General features: G+C 38.3%; 2 protein-coding genes across 2 annotated transcripts; both read right to left on the bottom strand.

Moving 5' to 3' along the window:
• Positions 1–2,472: 2,472 nt before the first annotated feature.
• LOC135257202 (syndecan-1-like) lies at positions 2,473–8,767 on the bottom strand. Its single transcript, XM_064339702.1, has 4 exons — positions 8,481–8,767; positions 5,204–5,743; positions 4,430–4,526; positions 2,473–4,075 (listed from the first exon to the last, which is right to left on the bottom strand). The coding sequence occupies exons 1-4, from the start codon at positions 8,541–8,543 to the stop codon at positions 3,909–3,911; spliced, it is 867 nt and encodes a 288-aa protein (XP_064195772.1). The 5' UTR covers positions 8,544–8,767; the 3' UTR covers positions 2,473–3,908.
• Positions 8,768–18,529: 9,762 nt separating this feature from the next.
• LOC135257201 (rho-related GTP-binding protein RhoB-like) lies at positions 18,530–20,445 on the bottom strand. Its single transcript, XM_064339701.1, has one exon. The coding sequence runs from the start codon at positions 20,237–20,239 to the stop codon at positions 19,649–19,651; it is 591 nt and encodes a 196-aa protein (XP_064195771.1). The 5' UTR covers positions 20,240–20,445; the 3' UTR covers positions 18,530–19,648.
• Positions 20,446–22,687: the final 2,242 nt, after the last annotated feature.

The following is a 22,687-nucleotide window of genomic DNA, read 5'->3' as shown; positions in this document are numbered from 1 at the left end:
GCGTATGTATAAAAACCAGAAACCTGGGTTAATCAAAGCACTACGTGAAATAAGTCTACTGTTTGTTACCCATATCATACAGTCTGCATTTATTTAGTTTCAGTAGCTCGTCTTCCATGTCTGCTTCCTGCGTATTGAAATACATGTATAGTTTACACTATACTAAGAACAAAATTATTGAAAGATGACAGCCAAGATTTTGTCATTTAATTAGACAAGCTAAGTGGCCAAGTTAGACAACATATTTTTATTTGCTTTTAGTACACCGATGTTTGCAAAAGCAATGAAAAAGCATCTCCAGTTGGTCGCGGAGATGGGAAAGTCGATCTCTCCATAACTCGGACCGTTGCTTATTCAAGGCTAACCTGCACCTTGCACAATGGCTGGCCTTTTTAACAGTCTTTGATGGGTCTGCACTGACCAGTGCTCTTTGATGGTCCCAGCATGCCAAACTTTACACTTGGCCTCAGAGACCTGTTTAAGGTTGCCACAAGACAAGCATGTGTGCACATTCATTTTAATCCAAGTGGATTAGTTTGTTTTTTTTTAACAGCTTTTTCAGAAGTGCTTCCTGGTTGCAATATCATTATACAAGCTGAAAATGGTTGACAACCCACTTGGTAATATGACATTCTTTCTACTGTTTGATGTGCATATAATATTAAATGGGAACAATGCAAGCATAAATTATTCCCTGACTTTACCTCTTATTGGTGCACATCAATTTATCTTATACAGCTAGTTCTGAAACAATTTTGTCAATAAAGGACACAGTAGTTTGGGGCGACATAGCTCAGGAGGTAAAACCGATTGTCTGGCAGTCGGAGGGTTGCCGGTTCAAACCCCGCTTTGGGCGTGTCGAAGTGTCCTTGAGCAAGACACCTAACCCCTAACTGCTCTGGCGAATGAGAGGCATCAATTGTAAAGCGCTTTGGATAAAAGCGCTATATAAATGCAGTCCATTTACCATTTAGTTTGCATTCAAGGTAGAAATTTACTCATTCTGTCACATAAGTGTAAAGAAATGTGTCCCTTAAATTTAAGTGTTCATTACTGATGTCAAAGGCCCATTTTAAAAGTAATTGTCATTGATGTAGTGAGTCAGGCTTTGAACTTTACTGGAACCACTGATTAAAGAGTGACAGAGCATAACTGATTCAGTCAGGGTTTGTCCATATCTAGATGGTGATGGCTGAACTGGTTTTACTTTCATATGCATAGCAAGATTGCGAAACATTGAGCAATAAACAGTCATTGTTCATTGTTCAGTTCCCTTTGGCTCGACCTTTCCTGTACAATGCTGAAGTGTAGGCCTGTGATAAGATGATAAGTAATAAGCAGAATAATGACAGGTTACATATATAAAACCTATAGTATGTTTCAACACCACCAATATAATCTTACCATACAGTATGGCTACAAAACTTGACAAACCACCGACAGTATATACAACATGACTAAAATGGCAAACAGTCGATCGGGGACTGCTTAAAACAAAATTGGTATATTGAATTTTTGGAGCTGTTGAGGTCCATTCATTCTCCTTTCAATCAGGCTTTATCCAGCATAAAATTTTCTGTATCCAAGTCACTGATACAGGGATGGAAGTGTTTAATTTCATTTCAATTCAATATCTCAAATATACCCCTGTATCCCATGCTGAAAGTTCTCTCATGTGTAGGCCATTACTGTTAAATTTCAAATAATTTGTTTGGCATTCAGACAAGAGACAAAACCAGACAGCAAGTATAGAATATACCCTGCAATAAAACTCAAATATACAGCTACAGAAAGATTTGGTTGTTGGGTCAAGGTCACCCCTGTGACACCCTTTTGAAACAGTGGCACGTATAAACCACAGAGATAACACAACTTGCTGTAGTGTACTGAAATGCTATTGCCCCCTATTATAACATAATGACAGTATTGTTTAAGATGTAGACATTGCTTTGCCAGACATACATTCATACCAGTTTACAGATCAGAATGGGAAGACTAAATATGGTTGCATAATGCTACGTTCCTCACGCATGTAAAAACTCAGCAGCTTAGACCATATGGCCATGTTTAAGTGTTTACTGGAGAGCTTAATAAGTGCTTAACTCTGCTTACAACAAATGTTAACTGCGTTTAACCATATGTTTATCTTTATACAAGATAAATCCTTCAACACACAAGACAAGAGTATCCCAAGTTGAAGCTGTTATGAGTTATGAACTTTCATTTTTGCATTGCCTTAACAGCAGATATTTTGTAATATGTTAAGTGCATGCATAGTATGATATTCAGTACCAGTGAGCTATGATTACATTTTTAAAAGTTTTTTTAAAAATTGCATTGAGGGCTGGGCAGAAATGAGTCCCAAGGTGGTGGCAAATATCCATGAACGGTATATTAATATTTACCAAGCAATTCTGCAGAAAGAAACCATTGCCACCTCGCAAAGAATATCATGTACATTTAACGCTACACTGGATTGATTGTGTTTAACGTTATAGGCTAATCAGTATTAGACCTCTGAACAACCCAGCCAACAACAGTGCAGAGATTTGCATCTCAGAAAGTGACATGCCTCATCATAATGTTCTGAACTGATTTTAAGCATCCATTAAAACGGAGGAATAAGGAAAATATTTATAAGCATAAATTAAAGTACAAAAGTGGGTTAATTCATAATTCAGTCAGAAATGTCATATCATGACTAACAGGCAAGGCAAGATTTCATATGTTAATTAACAAAATAAAGGGCAAACGGTTTTGGGCAGGATAATAATAAAAAAGTATAATACAGACCAATAATATTTACATCATCACAAAACCCAATGGGTGAATTACTGGTACAATAGTTTTCTTACATATTTGGTTGATCTTTTAAATGGGAAAGTTGCTTTTTTAGGTTATTTTCTGACATTATTTCTAAAAGTTCAAATAATCCCTAGTACACCCTACACAGTGGCATAACTTATTGTACCACTGTATCTAAATAAATAAAAAAAATAGAATAAAATAAAGGGCTGAACAGATTCCAGTTTGTTTAAAAAAAGATCTCTCAGATACTATTACATTGACCACTGAGATCTCATTGGGGATTAAAGAAGGCACTGTTTACCCTGGGTGCTCTGGATTGTCCTGCGCTGTATATACCTAGGTAGGCCCTTAGAATGCCCAATTATGGTGCTAATGTTTAAAAGGATTTCCCTATAGACACAGCACAGCAGAAAACAGCAATGCACTGGCGACAATTAAGGTAAATGGTAAATGGACTGCATTTATATTAGTACTATGGTACTACTAAGGTACTATGAAGAAATACACTGCTTCATAAAGGCATTATCATACTTTCTGGGTCTTCAGTGGTTTTGATTAAACTGACCCCCTCAACATAATTCAGACTATTTCAGAAACCTATGAGATTTAGTTAGTCCTCCATTTGACAGCAACACTGGTCAATTAGATCCCAGATCCCTAAATAGCATCTAATGCTTCAAAGATAAGTTGCTGTCATATCACAGAGATGCACAGCAAAATGTTCAGTGTTATATCAACTCTTACAGTGTTCTGAAAAATCCCAGCAAAATTATAATGAAAAATCCGGTAAGTGGAAAAAGAGTTGGAAAAGGGAGTAACTTCACTTTCACTCTCACAAGAATCCAAACTATCCACCAAAACCAAAGCTCCAAGTTATGCCAGGACTCCATTTTATGTTTATTCGCGAAAAAATAGGATTAGATGTATTTCCATATAAAACCAGAAAGTGTTGAATTGCATTTATTTACTTTCTTTTCTTTTTTAGGGGTGAAGGGAGGCGTATGTGTGTGTGTTTGTGTGTGTGTGTCTATGTATGTAGAGAATATAGACAAGGAACATCTCTTGTTCATGTTGATGTACATGAGCATGTATGTGGTGGTTCATGCAAGACTCTCCTCTTGCATCTGAGCTTTCTGGTATCCTTTGTAGGAGTTCTGCTGTGCTTCCAGTCCATAATTCCCCTCATCCTTCTTCTTCATCCTGTAGACCATTAGTGACACCAGTGCCACAGCCAGGACCAGCCCCACCACGCCTCCTCCAACAACACCTAGAGAGGAGGGAAGGTCAAACATCACATTAATCACAGACACTCTGTCCAATCCTGGGCTGGTCACTGGGATATTTGAATAAACATCTAGCTAAACAAACACAGCTTACCTTTTATTTTTTAAAGTAAAAGCATCTATAAATAGCTGTGATTGTATTTTTTGGGCATGAAGGAATTGTGTGTGGTGCCATATGCTAGTGATGCTCTTTAGTGTAAAGTAGTTTTAGCATATTGGCTTTTAGTTTATAAAGTTTATTTTTGAGATAGACATGCATTCATGTGAATTTCCTTCAGATTGCCATATTTCTACCTTACTAATGATTGATATAGAAAATTTGCATCAGTAGGTCTTGCCTGCAAGAACTTCTGTCCTCTCCAGAAGACCCTGGCTTTTTCCTACAGACGAGTCCATTGATTCTGACTTCAGGTCAAAGGTTAGGTCAGAATCATCCTGAGAGGTAACACAGAAAGGCACACAACATGCATTTCAATATGTTAACACAAGTTAATGAGCAGTTATTGTTTAATACCAATACCATGAGAAATGAAATTAAACAAAATTGCACATAATTTCAAAAATTAAAATTTTCATAACGGAAATAAGCATAAGCATTTCCATAAGTATGTGTATTTTTAAGTTAAATTAAACCATTTTTTAATCCCCTAATCTTTAATTTTCCAATGTAGAATGCTAAATCACATTTGTAGGCCTTCTCCATCATTGAAACATCTTCAGTCAATTAAGGAGATTCCTGTGTTTTTTGTTTTTAGTTGTCAGTATTTTTAAAATGGCATGTACTGTATGTCAGGTTGGGTATACTCCTGACAACGCCCTTGACTAAGTCAGGAGTTGGTCCCCAGTTGCTGCACTGTGGCTGCCCAGTGTCCAGTCCTCCTAAGAGGCAAGGATGGGGAAAGTGCAGATGGAAAACTACCCCACGGGGCAATAAAGTATAACTTAACCTTCACATTGTTACCATCAGCAGGGACACAAAATATGTGTCTCTATATCTAATGAAAAAAACCACTGCCACTAAATGTGACATTATCAGTCTACTTTTCAAAAAGTAAGTGCGCCAAATGCCAGAGTCTTGTGTAATGGGGTCGTCTGTGAAATTAATTTCTTACAGGTATCTCATTCTCTGCATCATTGGTCCTGCCATTTGGGATGATATTGTCTTCCTCAATGATGATGAACACAGACTCAGCCCTCCTCTCTGTCTCTGTTGTGAGAGGTGAAGAGGCGGACATCTCAATTGCACCAACACCAGACTCCATATCCTCTTCAAAAGAGTCACGGATGCCAGTTTCATTGGTGTGGGATATAGTCTGAAGGGTAATTGCAGGGAGCCATGTCTCCTCCTCAGCTGGAGGCTTGGGGGTCACCTGATATTCCACAATGTCTGGCTCCACATCCACTACAATGCTGGTAACGGAGTGAGGGCCTTGTGATAGGGCCTTTGCATGAAAGGGCGTGGTCCCCACCCCTGAGGATTTGGTAACTCGTCCTCTGCCGGATGAACTGACAGAAATTATCTGGTCCTGGGAGTTCTGATGGTCCATAATGTTGGGTGGAGAGAAAGAGATGATCATCTCCCAATCCCCTGAGCCTGAATGTTCTAGATCATTGCCAGATCCATCCAGGTCCTCCAACATCATGAGGTCCTCCTGTCAGAAAACCACAAGAGAGAGAACATACACAAATCACATGGGCAGATGTGAGGTGTAATGGTAAAAGGTACTGCATTCTGCAGTTAATCCACAACTCAGATGACACTTCCTGATGTAGAGTATAAGTGTCTCTCCAAGACAGATAGGTTGATACAGTTCAAGGTTTATGCCTTTCTTCTTTATTTATAATGTGCTTGATTCTCCATTTCATGATTAAACTGTCTTTGGAAGACAATGGTTTGACACAATGTCTCATTGAGTGAAGCACTTACCAAAATATATGTTGGTAGAGAAATTAAACCCCACAGATCACAGAAACTGAACAAACAGCCAGCAATACTTGGAAATAAAGAAAAATGTTCCCTTAAAAACATCAGTCATACATATAGCTCTAGTTCTCATTTGTGTTCCATATGTAAACCTCTATTATCTGACATACATGTCAGCAGGAAGTGTAATCACTTGTCGCTCCTTAATTAAACATTATGGTCATTGATATACGTGGCCCTATAGATGATCAAATATTACAATACAGTCATATCCTTCAGCCACTACACAATTTGCCTAAAATGTGTGCAGTGTGGACTGGTGTTGATCTGAAATATTCAGGTCAATATTCAGTAAAAGAGCCATCCAATCACTCCCCTCTATGAGCAGGTCAACTCATTGATGCCGGTAAAGCAGCAACATTTGGAGAATACCCACAATCCTATATTTCCTATAATACCCAACCCACCTCCCACACAAGTTTATTGCCCAGGTGTTTGGCCCACACCTGCAAAGATTCCCCCTGCTGTTCTGTCCTCTTTCCTGAGCTGAAAGCTCAAGGGTTCTAAGAGGAGGGACCTGCAGATAAATATGTGAAGATGTCTTCGTTGTGCGTACTGCTGACAGCTAGAAATTACAGAAACGTTTAATTCCCCGGGTGTGTTGGCACTCCTCTTCCCCTTCCCTAGCTAAGACTGAATTCTCACAGCAGCTATGCAAAATTTAGAATTTACAATGAGATCCATGCAATAACTGGGAAATGTTTACTAAGCCTAGCTATATTCATGTATTTTAGATAATATTGAGCAACTTACAGACACTCTTCTTAAAAGACAAACAGAACAAAACAGGTGTCACTCACAACCCAAATGAAATACAACAGAAACAAGTTAAATGAACCGGGCGAATGAAGTATAATTTCTTCGTAAATACGGTAGGTCACTGGGTGTGTCTTTAGAAACACAGACACTGGCTCTCAGCCTAGACACTGCAGTGTCTGAGAAGCTGTGTAAATGGACGCTGCTTTTCACAATACCATATTCAGCTGTGCACACAACTATGCGCCTGCTCCACTGCACTTCATACAAGCCCTGGGAGAGCATGGAAACTTCCGGAAATTCATCATAAAACCAAATGAAGTGATGGAAGAGGGTTCCTGTTTAATCTGTTAACAACAAAGGTCTCTTTGCCATCTGAAGTGCAATATAAATTTACCTCAGCTGCCATTATAAAATCAAGAATTCAGGAATCTCTTCCACTCTCAAAAGTATAGGTTTACATTTCACATTCTTTAACTGACAGCTCAGCTGGGAGCATGTACTTGGATTCAGAGCAGAGGATTGATCAATGGCAGCTCCAGGATCATGGGACTCAACCTTGGTGCTTTCCTGCCCCTTACCAGTCATGAATAAGCCTGTCAAGAGTGACAGATTGCTTTATAAAACTTTCCTAATCTCCAAACTCTCCTTCTCAGAAATCAGTTGTTGAGAGGAGTGCAGGTAGCGAGGAAACAGTCTGGAATTTGGCCACAATGGAGAATTTTAGTTCGGACATATGCTGTAGGGTTTTGAGGCCAGTACAGGGGTGCTTTTCAGTACTGAGGTAATCATACTGTAACATATCAGGTGATTTACTAATACACATCATCCAGTCTCCTACTTCCTTCAGTTTGTTTACACTGAAAACCATCTATTGGCAAGTGAAACAAAAGGCTGAAAATTTTCAAACTGGCTGGGAATTAGATGTATTCAGCTAAATGCCACAAAAAGAGTTGTATGGAAAAAGTTTGATAAACCAACCAAATATACTTGCCAATAAGAAGATATACTGCATAACTTTTAACTGGATGATGTTTAATATCATAGAGTAACTGATTATTTCTACAGGAGTGTTTCTGGCCTAAAAACGTAGGTAACCATCACTTTAGTCTTCCAAATATCCTGCCATCAGTAAGCGATGGCCACAAGATAAATAAGCCCAGTAAATAAGCAAGGGACATTTTTAAAAGCAGGAAGACAATCTGCATTTTTGCTCAGTTGATGGATGTAGTGTAATGAATTCCAACACAGCTCAACCATTACTTAAAAAGCAACACGTGAATGTTAATATTTTTCTTGTACAGCACACAAATTCCGCCAAACACGTTACAGACAGTCTACTGTAAAGCTCCTCCTTACTTTAAAGCTTTACCTAATATTTTGTTAAGAAACGATAGGCCTACGCTGTAAAAAGGAATACAATAGGTCAGAAGACGTCTGTGACCTGATTCTGAAATCAGTTATTTTCCACTTCAGAATAAACATGTACATGCCCAACCAGGAGTCATTTTTCCTCTTCCGGTTTTGGACGTGCGATTTCTGTTTTACAGCAAAATTATGTTAATGTCAATAGGCCTAATAACATATAAAATAACAATAACATGAAATAATAATACATTAATTCAATAATTTAAAAAAATCAAACTCACCAAAAGAGCAACATGAAAACTCCAACCGAGACACAACAGCGTGACCATAGATCTATTCTTCATTTTTTCTTTTTGTATGGCCTGTTATTTTATTTTTACAATACAGAGCACAACCGGTCACCTGGTACCAGTTATTTCCTTTATCTTCCAGCTACACCGTAACAAATCCTGTTGTGCTAATGGTAGAATGCCAGTCACAACTGTTTCAGTTTTAACCTTCCGATTACTCAAACTCCGCCTACTGTTAAAACTTGCCCAAGGTAAATCCATAGGAACAACCTTTAGACCGTGTGGGAATATCGGATCAGAAAGTCTGACAGACAGGGAGTCCTGTTTCCACATTTTCCACAGCGCATAGAGGGAGATGTTTCTCTCGGCACAGGGGCAGAATTTGGCAACACTGAGCGACTTCAGCGAAGGACAGTCGAGGGGGATTATTGTCTTTGAGCCAACGCGTTCCTTTATTAGCAGATAAAGCAAAGGACGCTTGAAAAACTACCAAAGGATTGATATGAAGTGGTCAGTGGCCACGGGCACCAGACACACGCTCTTCTTAAACATGACAGAGACCGTGCATAAGGGAAAACAATCCGTTGCGCTCAATTAAAGCCACATGGAAGAACACGTGGTAATATGGATGACCAAAAATGCCAAAATTTAAAATAAAGGAATAAATAAATTAGTTCATACAGCAATAAAAATGTACAGAAATGAAATAATAAAAAAAAGAATAAATGCTGAAATACCCATTTATGTCACATTTAACCTATTTATTTATTTCTGTGTACATTGATTTATTTTTACATTTTTCTTGCATTCATATTTATTTATTTATTTATTTTCAATTTTTGAATTTTTGGGCCTCCATAGGTTGTAGGTTATATGAATCTCAACAAAAACACGTTTTCAACGTACAAAATGAAAAGTTACCAACGCATACAAAGCACTTTCGAACGTCATTAAAACTTGCTAATTAGGCCCGCTGTGAAAAGTATTGACATTAAAATGAGACCAAGTTTCAACAAATATCGTTTTAGCTCACACAAACTAAACGAGCTCCATTCCAAAGCAGTGCTACCCAAATCACTTAAAGTGGAATGAATCTGCAGCTGATGTTTTACTTAAAGGTAAAAAAAAAAAAAAAGTAATACATTTAGAATAAAACGTATTATTGTTGTTGTTGTTGTTATAGGTGTTGTTATCATTTATTTATTTATTTAGAAATCATGTTCACAAATAAGATTTTTTAAAGAAATTATTTTACATCATAAAATAAATTATACTATTGTACTTTTTGGCTAAACGTCATGTGCCCCCTCAACCAATTTTAAACTCATTCTGTAGTTTTCATCAGCATGTTACTTGAAACAATTTAGGAAACATTGGGTAGCATCGCTTTGGAATACAGCTTGTTTAATTTGTGTGAGGTAAGATAGGCAATATCGTTTCTTGTAATTTGGCGTAATTTTGATATAAATACTTTTCATGGCAGGCCTAGATTATGCCAGTTTGAATTAATTAACTATGCGCATAGAGGGAGATGTTAACTATGTTTTTCTTAACCGTTATTATTTAGAATTAATTTTATTCGTTTATTTATTTACTTTTAAACATTTTACCATCCAACATTTAGGTAGGGCTACGTCATCATTTTGCACATGTTGATCTCATTGTGGGATAACACTCCCATCTACTGGCCGTTTTTCGGCATTGTCGCAAAATAATACATCTTTATAACATATTTTTGGTGCGTGTACATAGCAGGACTTTGCAAAGAGTAGTGTCCCCTGCAGGCAGGAACTATTATTTGTATGTTAAAGGCTATCTGATGCAAAAAACATTTTCAAAATACAAAAATGCCAAGTTACTCACACATACAAAGAACTGTCTATAAGTCAGTACTTAAAATCTAGGCCTGCCATTAAAAGTATTGACTTGAAAATTGTGCCAACTTACATGAAATTGTAATGAGTATTGGCTATCCTAGCTCACACAAATTAAACAGTCTGTATTCCAAAGCAATGCTACCCAGGGCTTCCTAAATTCTTTCAAGTAACTTAGCCCTTCTCGCATCCAAAACTTAATATATTTCAAATGGCTGACAGTTAAAAGCACTAAAATATTAGTTATTTTACAATCCTAAGATTAATAGCTGAGCCATGCATCATCCTATGGTTATAATTCACAATAATGATCATAGGCCATCTACAGGCTGTTATGTTTCTGTGATTTTGTGCATTTATAGCTCTCGTTTTAGAAGATCTCTCTTGTAATTATATGTTAAGGTCCAGATGTTATGGTTAAGGTTAAGCATAGAGTCTCCTCATTTCCCCTTAAATTAGGGTTCTCATTTTGAAGCAAATAGACATAGGTATGGATGCAATCACTGTCCTTAAATTTGACTTGAATGCAATTTCTTTGACAAACACAATTTGGTGTATTCAGTAGTCGCCCAATTAAGAAACTCTTTCTGCTGGGAAAAGCAACACTTGCGTTTATTTATAAGAACAAGTGCTGTTTGAATCTGAGTAATAATGTTGCTGCTTTATAATGGTGTGCAGCAATGTGTTTGAAACAGTAACAGTGACAGTAGAAAGTCAGGGATAATACTGCTTCTGTGCCTGTGATGGAGCCACGAGGACAATAGAGATTATCTCCCATTGTCAGATTCAATGACATCACCCACTGGAACAAACAGCAGATCTCCAGAGACTGGGACATTTTGTACGAAAGAGGTGGCAAGTATCCAATAGTAAAGGTCCTGTGGAATTTATTGAGGAAAAGGTCAACAAACAATACAAAAAAGTACTTAAAATGAAAAATATTAAATAATTATCATTTTTTAATTTTTAATTTTTTACAGTTTGCGCTATCAGTGCATGCTGGATTGGTTGCAAAATACGGTGAAATTTCTGAATTTACAGAGAAGTATCTACTCTGTCATGGTTTGGATCACTATTTTACACTCAAACTCATATGTACTCAGATAGATTGGCAGACGTGTATGCACACGCATGCATTCATGCATGAACGATTTAGCTGATTTCAGATATAGGCCCATCAATGAAGAAATACAAAATGTAATATCTGTCAAAAGGAACCGTTTGCCATGGCACATTACAGAAAATTAAAGCATCAGTTGTCTGAGCGTTTATCTGACTGATTAAACGTCCCTCAGTTAATGAGATATGTATTCTATATCTGACATAATATGGCATTGAGAGTAAACCATCCGTCAGTAGGCATTAAGATGACTAACTATTAATAGCTCTTTATACTTTTTAAATTTTAATTAACATTTGAAAGCAAATCAGCATACTCAGGGTTCTCAGGAGCAGCTTTGTATAAACAATAGCGGTCTATCATAAGGTTGGCCTATCACGTTGGCTAACTTTGGCAAATGTGTAGAGGTATTAACTACTGAACTATTTAAGGGACTATTTAATTCCATGGACTACAAGTCATGAAAAGCTGTTGTGTATTTTGAACACATTCAGTGGATGGTGACCTGAACAACAGGAAAGACAAAATGCCTTCATACTATTTTCCGAAGTTAGTTGGCTGAACCCACTTCATGTTATACTACCTGAGTTAGACGAGCCACTTTCTTGAACCCAAAATATGCATAATCTCCAACCATGCAGCCTCCTTTTTGCTTTTGTAAAAAGGGCTGACAGACATTGTTCATCTACCTCAAAAAGTATTTCCTCCACTGTAGATAATGGCAAAACAGAACCAACCTAGAGATTTGTCTGAGCTGCATGTGGTGTGCAAAGATATAAGAAAGATCAAGAAATGCAAATGTGTCTTGCTAGAACAAATGCATTAAAAATAACCTGCCACTATTCACTTCTAAGCGTCTTTCTTCTGTTTGCATACTCGTTTTGCAACCAGTTAGGAATGAGAGTTAGAATCTTTGTGTAGCTGGTGAAAATAAAAAAATGCTTTGTAAATATTTGGTAGATATTAAGTAAACTGACCATAACAATTTATGTTATGTGTGTCCGTGGGAGTATTTTAGACTTTTCAGTGTCACAATATCAGACTTCTGAGGCCCAGGATTTCAATCTTTCTTATGAAGTCATATAGTTTACAAAACTACATTTCATTCTCTTGAAAAAGTGATGTTAGAGTGGCTGGCAAAGGAATGAGTGACTGACTCCTACGGAGTCCAGCACATTTTGTTCCCGTGCTGAATATAAAAAATGGCCAGACAACATTTCTCATGGGGAGGAATGTGACTTTTAAATTGTGTCCACAATGAAAGCACAGATGTAGGTGTTGCTCCTCTGAGCCCTGGGCGTGAGACAATGGACCCCCGTCTGGGTCGGAATGCATCTGAGTGAATGAAATGAAAGCATATTGTAAATAATGTCCAGTGTGTAAATTTACAAGCCTTTCATTAGGGTGTACCTGCCCCCTGCACAATGTCCTGTTGCATAACGTGTCTCTCTTTATACACAATATAAATTAAGTTGCGTAAGTTCAACAACTCCATTGCGCCTACATCACAAAGCATCAGAACTTGCCAATACATCTCTCCTATTTGATAGCAATCTCTTTGCACAGAACATGCACATGGTCTGGCATGATATATTGTATTATTGAACACATTTTTATTGATATTGTTACATTATTCATCTTGTAAATGCTAATAATGAATCATTTATGATCAGTAAACCCAGTAAGTTCCCTGCCCTGCTAAGGAGGGCTCAAGGGAGCTCTCTCATCCTTCCATTACAATCAGTATTTATTGCGAAGCAGCACACACGCATGTGTGTGTGTGTGTGTGTATATATATATATATACACACACACACAAACACACACACACACATACACACACACACCATTTTGCCAAGACTGTGACCTTTTTCACCTTGTGCTGCTTCAGACCACAGGAATGTAGATAAATGGGGAGCAAAATTGTTGGGGTTTCACATGTTTTGCAAGCACTTTGCAGGATAAATGACGCCTTTAATGAAGTAATATGGTGAACTCCATATTTTTTGGCACAATGTGACATAGCTGGTGGGGAGATGGGCCTATACTCAACTCAGTGAGGGGACTTCTCTCCTTCTGAATCCATTGTCCCATGTGTGTCATCAGTTTCTTTGTGAATGTCACACAGATTTAGGAAAACAGAAGGTTTGTGCAATCGTATACGTAAAGTCTGTGTGAAGCCATTGTTTTAATAGGACTCATAACTTGTACTCACAAAATCATGGAATAAATTCCTAACTCTGACCACTGTGTGTTTATATTTGTGATTACATGAATGGTGCCATAGCAAGAGGCCTGTGTACAGGCTGCTCTTGCTCTGCTTCTTTCTGGAGGTGCATATGAACCTGTGTGGTGAATTAATGCTTTTACAACCTGCCTGCACGGTTGCATGTAAAGAGTTCTTGTGAAGGAAGTTCTTTGTGGGTATTCTTTAACACTATTCTTTGACAGTATTACTTAAATATGATTCTGATCAACATCAGACTATGGTCAATAATTTCAACATCCAGTCATTCAGAGCCAAAATGCTTTCCAAGCCTGTGTGATCTGCTTTTGACTCTTTAGCCAAAATGGTGCAGAATATACATGACAAGATGTTTGGAGATCATATACCTAAACATTTTCCCTGGAGTTCATTTTGAAATATTTCCCTCTACGAAATAATTTATGCTCAGTTCTTTGTTTTACTTTTACTGACATTGTACCAATTATTTTCTAGAGATCAGTAGATGCCCTTTACATAGTCAAACTACAGTAATGATTTGCATTGCTTAGCATGCCTTATATACTTTGCTTCATACTTACTCACCTATAGACACTATGCTGTGTCCCATTATTGAATTAAAGCAACAGAATTAGCTGGTAAATCCACGGCGAAAGATTTTATAATTTTTTTAATAGGGATAACTTAAAGGAATAGTCCAACTTTAAGTGAAATTCACTTTTTGGCTGTCTTACCCATAGTTATAAAATTGATACCAGTTTCATCCCTGTGAGTCCAATACAAAAATATTAGACAATATCTACGGGCTGCAAACTAACTGTGCTGCCTCTATGAATGGCTGCAGATTGAAGCCATGTTAGCTTTGCTAGTTGGTGACAGAAATACACCTTCCAGCATCTCAAAAACAGTTGCGGCGCCAGGATTTCTGTTCTGGATGGGCCAAAGTCATTTTGGCTGGGCTCATTAATTGCAAAAATTAGACTGTTTTCCAGTTTACATTCGTGAAATATATATATATATATATATTTGGCAGATAAAAACTAAAATGAAGAAAAAATGAAAATAACAGCCCTTTGAAGAAGATGAAATGAAAATGAATGAACACTGTAATCAATCCTCAAGGGACACTAGTGAGTTCTGCATTTTCTACTCTATCTGACAGAGGGAGTCCCAGAGCAGCCATGTTTCACTGCCTGCCTCAGGTCTAAGAATATATTAAAGCATGAGGGATGGAGTAAAAAGACCAGCAGACTACCTGGGCTCTTTATAATTTTGAACAAAACTGTGAATTTCTGAAAATAAACAGGGAATTTTGGGGTTATAATAAATGCAAACAAAGGTTGTTTTGTGACTTACCTGAGAAACTGAATGCAAGTAAGTTAGTGAAGACAATTTGCAAGCTTTTTTCTCAAACTATTTTGTGCATTTACAACAAAAGAAATTTAATTTAATTCTGGCACAGCACTTAAAATTCATCCCGGATTGACATCTATGTCTTTAAATACTGTAGGTCATTGTATCTCCTGAAGGCCAAGCACCACTTCATACTTTTAGCGTTTATTTATTTTAATGGGCCAGCTAAGTGCTTGAGCAGGAGGTGCTGTTGCGATTTCAACTAAGTGACCCAGATACTCTATCCTGACTGCAGGGAAAAGTGATGCTGGTGGAAAGCAGTCAGCCATATTTCCAGCCACAGGCTCATTTACTCCATACAGGCTCCAGAGATGGAAATAAGATTGATCCTATCTGTACAGTCTTTGTGTATGTTTTTCTTCCTATCCCCTGTATGTCCACCCCGACTGAAGGGATTTTGTACACAGATAGATGATGTTAAATTATTAACTGTATGTATTGTGCGCTTAATCACTCAACAGTTTGTCACTGTATGACTCTACCTATAGTATTTTCCTGTACTGTTATTGTAGCTGCTGTAATATGCATTAGAGTCATTGCAATGATGACTTTAAAAAAGTAAAATTAATTAATGATGATGGCGGTGGTGTTGAAAACAATAATGATGACTGTTTTTAATAAAGACCCCCACCCTCCCAGAAACTACAGTTCAAACATGTTCTGAATAACTTATAAGGCACAATTCAGTTATTGTGCATGATTTTTATCAATGAAGCTGCTACACTATCCTTCTCACATTGCTGGGAATTTTAAGATCATTTTGTCATTTTGTCTATCATAAAGTAAACTTATTCTACTGCAATTCTAATTATGTGGAACACACAATTTCCACTTTTTTTGTGGTCTAGAATTGTTTCCTTTGTTACAAAAATGCAGTGGTAACCAACTTTGTTCCTGGAGATCAACCGTCCTGTAGGTTTTCACTCTAATCCTAACAAAGGAAACCGCATTCAGCAGTTAGAGATCTCATTGAGCTGCTAAATAGTAGAATCAAGTGTGCCAAATTAGTGTTGAAATGTAAATCTACAGGAGGGTAGATCTCCAAGAACAGGGCTTGAAATTTCTCATTTCTATTTTTTGTTGCAATTATTGGATCGAGGAAAAAGAGCCTTATTATTTGAAATATTTATCACACAATTATACACTTTAATTATGTGTAAATTGATGTGACATCAGTTCAATTATCAGTTTTACATCAATTTTACATATGGGGATCAATATGATATAGCCCATGCCCTACTCACAGGAGATCATGGGGGTCTCATGAGTGCTTTAAGACAGTTCATGGGATTCATAGAAAATAATGGGAGTCCATGGGTACTCCATGATCTCCCATGGGTACCCTATGGTGTCTCATGGGGGTGCCATGTTGGCCCTGTATGCTTATAATGGATTCCCATGGTGACCCGTGAACTCCCATTGATATTCAAAGACTCCCATCTTACAGTGATAAATACACTATATGGCCAAAAGTATTTGGACACCCCTTGGTATGGAGCTGTTTTTCATGGTTTGGGCTAGCCCCCTTAGTTACAGTGAAGGCAAATCTTAATGCTACCGCATACATCCACATTCCAGACGATTCTGTGCTTCCCCAACAGTTTGGGGAAGGCCCTTGCCTGCTTCAGCTTGACAATGCCCTCGGGCACAAAGCGAGGTCCATAGATAAATGGTTTTGTTGAGAACAGTGTGGAAAAACTTAACTAGCCTGCACAGAGGCCTGACCTCAACCCCACCCACCACCTTTAGAATCAACTGGAAAGTCAACCGCAAGCCAGGTCTAATCACCCAGTCAGTGCCCGACCTCACTAATGCTCTTCTGGCTGAATGGAAGAAAATCTCTGCAGCAATCTAGTATAAAGCCTTCCCAGAAGAGTGGCAGTTGTTATAGCAACAAATGGTCGGTCAACTCCATATTAAGGCCCATTATTTTGGATGAGATGTTGGACCTCAGGTGTCCGCATACTTTTGGCCATGTAGTGTATATTTAGCAATGTTGATATCCTCTCATTGTTTTTGATGAGTATTTATACCCATAATATCTCTTTTAAGCCTACTGTTATGTATTGTATGTCATTTGCAACATAAAAATAAATTGTAAGATGTTACATTTTTAATATTGTCCAGGATAGGGTGGGCAGACCATAAAATGGGTAAATTCCTGGTTAATAGTTGACAGTCTTGAGTGAAAGAAGTTCTTTGAAATCGCCCCCCTATCAACACATCTGTGATGAATGAGGCCTCTGGTTTGGATGTTCGTTTTCAGTTTTGTGTTCTTGTCCTGCTGGCTTCTCTCACTCATGCAGTGCCTGTTTATGTGTGATGTAATCAGCAGCAAGAGAGATCAATTACTGTTACATGAACAGTATTTTTGCTAGGCAAGTCAGCACCAGTGATAAACTGTCAGCAGCTCCAACTCTTCTAAGCAATATTTGTCACATGGTGAATCAATTGCAGCCTGGCTTTGCTTCTCCATGAATCAATACCAACTTTTAAAAAAGACTAATGGTATTAGACTCACACAAGGCTGGTGTTTCAAATTCAGAAAGAGCACAGAGAACCTTGCACATTATAATTACAACCAGAACGACAAATAAGAGACTGGTGGACGAGATTCAGACATGACTGCAAAGTCATGGCTTCTGAACATGGACAAGAGAGTGTTACTCCATTCCTTGCCTTTGAAAAGAAGGCTGCAGTGGAACATCCAAGCACAAGAGACAGCACATTATTGTGCAGCAAAGTTACAGCACAACACAGTGGGCCATGCCCTTAAGAGTTATATTTCTAGGCTTTGTCAGAACACAAAGTACTGTCCTGGCTCCCGCCTGTGGTTTGACTGGGAAACTATTCAATATACACAGCACAGATGTCCAATTTCACAAACCAGTAGTGATGACATTAATATATCCATTCACCCAAGATACACAAAGCATGCTTTCACAAACTAATCAACAGTACCCAAGAGGATATTTGCATGAACAGTGTTTTCTGTCTTGTAAGCACATCAGTGTCCCAAATGTAACAGCCAACTTCTGCTTTAAAATGTTCCACATCTCAATTTGTTAAAATTCCACTATAGTTCAGTGATACTGGAGCTCATCTTTATTTTGACATAATTTGCTAATTATACAACTCATTCAGGTATAACCTCGGTTACACAAGGCTGACTATTTTGTTTTCTTCCATCATTGATCTGCAAAAAAATACAACAGCTGTACTTTATGACATAATTTCACTTGAATGACTATTAATTAATCTTGGCATTTAATAGGCCACTTTTGTAGAGAATATAGACACAATAATACTGACAACTGTGCAGAAAGTAAGGTAGTTTAGATTTCAATGTAAATGTTGTTGGATGCTGAACCCATTTGCCTCCGGCTTAATACAATTAAACAAAAATAGTATTCCATTCCAATGTTTAATGTTTTATTAATAGCTGTTTAAACAGCTTTGGTAATAGTATCGACATATTCTAGCAAATTCACTTGAATCATAGAAACGTCCTTAGTATCACACGCATTAAAACGTATACAAACTTTCTCTGAAACAAAAAAACCAATGTACTTGTATACAAAACAAGTGCTGCCAAAAAGAAACATTTCTCCCATTATCAATGTCAAAACATATTTTAATACACTGGAAATGCGTCACATTGTCCCAATAAAACGGCAACCAATGGTAGCTCCGATCACGCTAACAGAAATTACAAAGGCGTGGTGCAGCATAATACAAACTCCGATGGTTACAAAACCGATTTAAATGCCAATGTAAAAGCAGTCAATTATGTGCAAAATACAGAGGAGAAAGGTTAGTCAACTGACCAAAATCTGGAGTTTCGTCTCAACAAAAACAAAACTAATATAAAAATATACATTGCCTACAATCCCTGTAGGGAAGGGAACAGCAGGCACGTTTGAAAATAAAAAATAAAAAATAAAAAAGTGACTCGATACAGCAGGTTTACGAAATTGTTCAAAATTCGTGTCCCCGCCCAGATATAACCGGGAGAATATACCTAAATGTGCCAGTCATCACATAGGCTATTAGGCAGATATTTAAAATGCATTTTGATATATGGGGCAGGTTAAACGTTCCATGATTCCCAATTGCGTTAAGTTTACCTGTCTTTGATACGTTTCACAAATCAATGCATTTCCCGAAAGGAACTGACTTTAACAATAGCCTACTTGGTAGTCCAGTAAACTCGGCAAGTGCGCTGAAAAAATAATCCAAATTTAGCCTACAACCGGAAGACTGCATTTATGGACCCCAGATCCACGGTACTACGCAGGCCACTGAATATCTCTCCATGCGGGACCCTCCAAACTCGAGTGTCATTGAACAGTGTTTAGAGTTCTGTCTGTAAAGTCCACTGCTAGTGGTGTTCAGTTCTGTTAACCTTACCCATTTTCCAGACAACAAAAAGAAAACAAGTGGTAGCGAAGTGTCTTTGTTTCTGGAATATTTGCACCAACAAACTGGTTTGTTTCGTGCGCTTTAGTAAATTCACGTATCAGTAAATTTCATAGTAGATTGCAACAGTTCGTACACCGTCCAGACGATCTGGATATCTTCTGCAGAGCAGCGCGAGTTGCCGTCTCGAACACCTCCCTCACTCCGTCCTTCGTTTTGGCCGAACACTCGAGGTAATCGTACGCCCCGATGCGCACAGCCATGGCTCTTCCATCCTCCGTCCGCACGGGTTCTTGTTTCATCCTGGCCAACTCGTTCCTAATATTATCGTCATTTCGCAAGTCTTTCTTGTTGGCAACTAAAATAATTGGCACGTTTGGGCAAAAGTGCTTGACCTCCGGCACCCACTTCTCGGGAATGTTTTCTAGCGAATCTGGACTGTCAACGGAGAAGCACATCAGTATGACATCAGTGTCTGGATAGGAAAGCGGGCGTAGTCGGTCGTAGTCTTCCTGTCCGGCTGTATCCCAAAGAGCCAGCTCAACTTGCTTGGTGTCTACTTCGATGTCGGCCACGTAGTTCTCAAATACAGTAGGCACATACACCTCCGGGAACTCATCTTTACTGAACACGATAAGCAGGCAGGTTTTCCCACAAGCCCCGTCCCCCACTACCACTAGCTTCTTACGAATAGCAGCCATTGTTTCTGTTATTTTTGCTAAAGAGGTGAACTGCTGTAAACAACACGCTAATCTATCAGTAGCGCAATTTTCAGAGCATGGAATATGTAAAAGCACGATGAAATCACAGGAGTATGAAACGTGTTCTTTACTACATCCAATAATTCTCACTCACAGTACTTTAAACTGATTTCAACCGGGGCGCATGCTTTATAAAGTGCTCCCCTGCTTTCCTAATATAGCGATCCAATTGGGAAGAGAGAGGTGAGGTCATTGATTCTGAGAGAGGAGCTGATAGGACTCTGAGGTGGTACCCGATTGACGGAGGAGGGATTACCACCACGAGGACTCTCATGCTGTCTGTGGATGCCGGTCGGAATTCTCCCATAGAGACACTGATTCAGAGCCAGCAAGCAATCTATAGCACTAATATGTTGTGCACAAATATGACGCTGATCCAGCTAGGATAGAAACCAGTAACGCTCTTGAATAGTGCGCGAAAACCATTGCGATAAAATTAGTAACCGTATCTCTGCCAATTTAGGCCACACAGGTAAATGCCCATGGTAAATTACGTAATTATTTTCTCCAGTGCGGAGAAATTTGCTGCTGCTCCAAAAAGCATATGCAATTTTATTTTCCCCACAATAACTTCAAGAACGAAAGTTCTGTTTCCTATTTCTTTTCAAATTATTTTGTACATTACTTTGCAAACCTCATTACTGAGACGTATAGCCACGTACGTTCATGAAGAAACAAAAATCCTTGTTGCAGCTGTTGGCTGCTGAGGGCGAGTTGCTACTTGTGCAGTTTTCCATTAGCAGAACAATTGGACATAGCCTACTACCAATACAATTAGGCAATCAAAACTGAAGGACAAAAGACATTCTCTGTTTTGAATACCTTCAGTGCCTCTTTGAGGTCTATGGAGTAGGCCTAATACTGGGATTTTCACCCAAAGTGGCGCTCTTGGTTTCTTCAAAGCCTTTATAATTTTCGACGATTATCCTATCGTAAACAGTATCTGTAACAGACTGCAGCTGCAGAGCAAAAATTCACTTTTTCTAAAAACCACTGGATACATCTCTAGCCTTAATGTTTCATGGTGCAGACACCCACACTTTCAAAATTATCACTCAAAGTAAAGTGATAGTTGAATGACAATGAAGGGAAATTGAACAATAGCACTTGACATTCCCTTCCCCAGTGTGTCATATTCACCATCCACCATCAGGGGACACATGAATAACCCTTTCAAAGAAAAGTCCCCTGAAAAGTCCATTATAAATTGTGATCATGCATTTCAAAGGATGGCCTATCATAGACCCATGCCATGCCACTGCCCCCATTTTAACAATGTGTTGTTGAAATTGAGGAATTTATATATTACTAGAGGAAAGCTTATAGATGTAACTTCACTTAAGAACGTGTATTCTGTTTAGCTGTAGTTTGCACTAGGCATAGTGGGGAATTCAAAAGTAAGAGTGGAAATTAACCCACAAACCTTTAAATCAAGTACTGTTTAAGATCAGACCTGCTCATTGTACAATTTGATGGCATTCATCTGCTGAAAGGTGCACGCATTAAATTAAATACACTGTATATTTCAAAGATCATTCTGCAGGTGAAATCAAAGATTATTAGAGTATTACTTTAGTGCTGATCCATTACTTGCAATGGTTGTGGTTTCAGTTTAAAAAATTTGTTTCCCCTGAAGTAGATCAACAAAAATTGATGCACTTGGTGGGCCTGGGTTGGCTATTTAGTGGTGTGGATCGGTACAAATGTATGGCACAGTGGTATTCAGTTTTAAGGGGTGCAAACAACCCACTGACAAAAACCTAGTTAGCAATCTTTTGCCAGCAACATGAAAACAGTCAGTGGGAAGTGATAACAGTACCATGTTTAAATACATCACATCAAAATAAAGTAATATGTTTAACATAATGTTTCACTTCTTATATGACATCAAATAGACATCAAGGAATGTTTAAAATTCAAGTTTCTGTTGTGCCATCAGTTAATTAAATCATGTCCCTCATAAATCAATCAGGCAGTATTTACCTCAATAGACAGTGTAGTTTTTCAGGTTTTCAACCAATGGCTTGTTGAGTTTAGCGGTAGAATGGGACTGCCGAATGCTGAAGCATGTAGCGTGTAAAATCATCTGTCCTCGGTTGCAACACACACTGCAGAGTCCCAAACTACCTCTGGAAACAATGTCAGCACAAGAACTGTTCATCAAGAGCTTTATGAAATGGGATTCCATGGCTGAGCAGCTGCACACAAGCCTAAGATCACCATGAGTAATGCTAAGTGTCGGCTGTAGTGGTGTAAAGCACAATCTTAATGCTACAGCATACACTGACATTCTGTAGAATTGTGCACATCCAACTTTGTGGCAGCAGTAGCGATGGCCCTTTTCTGTTTCAGCATAACAATGCTCCCGTGCACAAAGCAAGGTCCATA

Source organism: Anguilla rostrata, chromosome 6 (genome assembly GCF_018555375.3).
Source record: "Anguilla rostrata isolate EN2019 chromosome 6, ASM1855537v3, whole genome shotgun sequence".
In the NCBI taxonomy this organism is placed as follows: Eukaryota; Metazoa; Chordata; class Actinopteri; order Anguilliformes; family Anguillidae; genus Anguilla; species Anguilla rostrata.
The sequence above is the reverse complement of the archived record's forward strand: the minus strand, read 5'-3'. Positions and strand labels throughout refer to the sequence as shown.

Excerpts from the sequence above, each read along its gene's own strand:
- LOC135257201 (XM_064339701.1), bottom strand. The coding sequence starts at position 20,239 with ATGGCTGCTATTCGTAAGAAGCTAGTGGTAGTGGGGGACGGGGCTTGT.
- LOC135257202 (XM_064339702.1), bottom strand. The coding sequence starts at position 8,543 with ATGAAGAATAGATCTATGGTCACGCTGTTGTGTCTCGGTTGGAGTTTT. Across the intron at positions 5,744-8,480 it reads GTTTTCATGTTGCTCTTTTG|GAGGACCTCATGATGTTGGA; the intron begins GTGAGTTTGATT and ends GTTTTCTGACAG. Across the intron at positions 4,527-5,203 it reads ATGCAGAGAATGAGATACCT|GATGATTCTGACCTAACCTT; the intron begins GTAAGAAATTAA and ends GTTACCTCTCAG.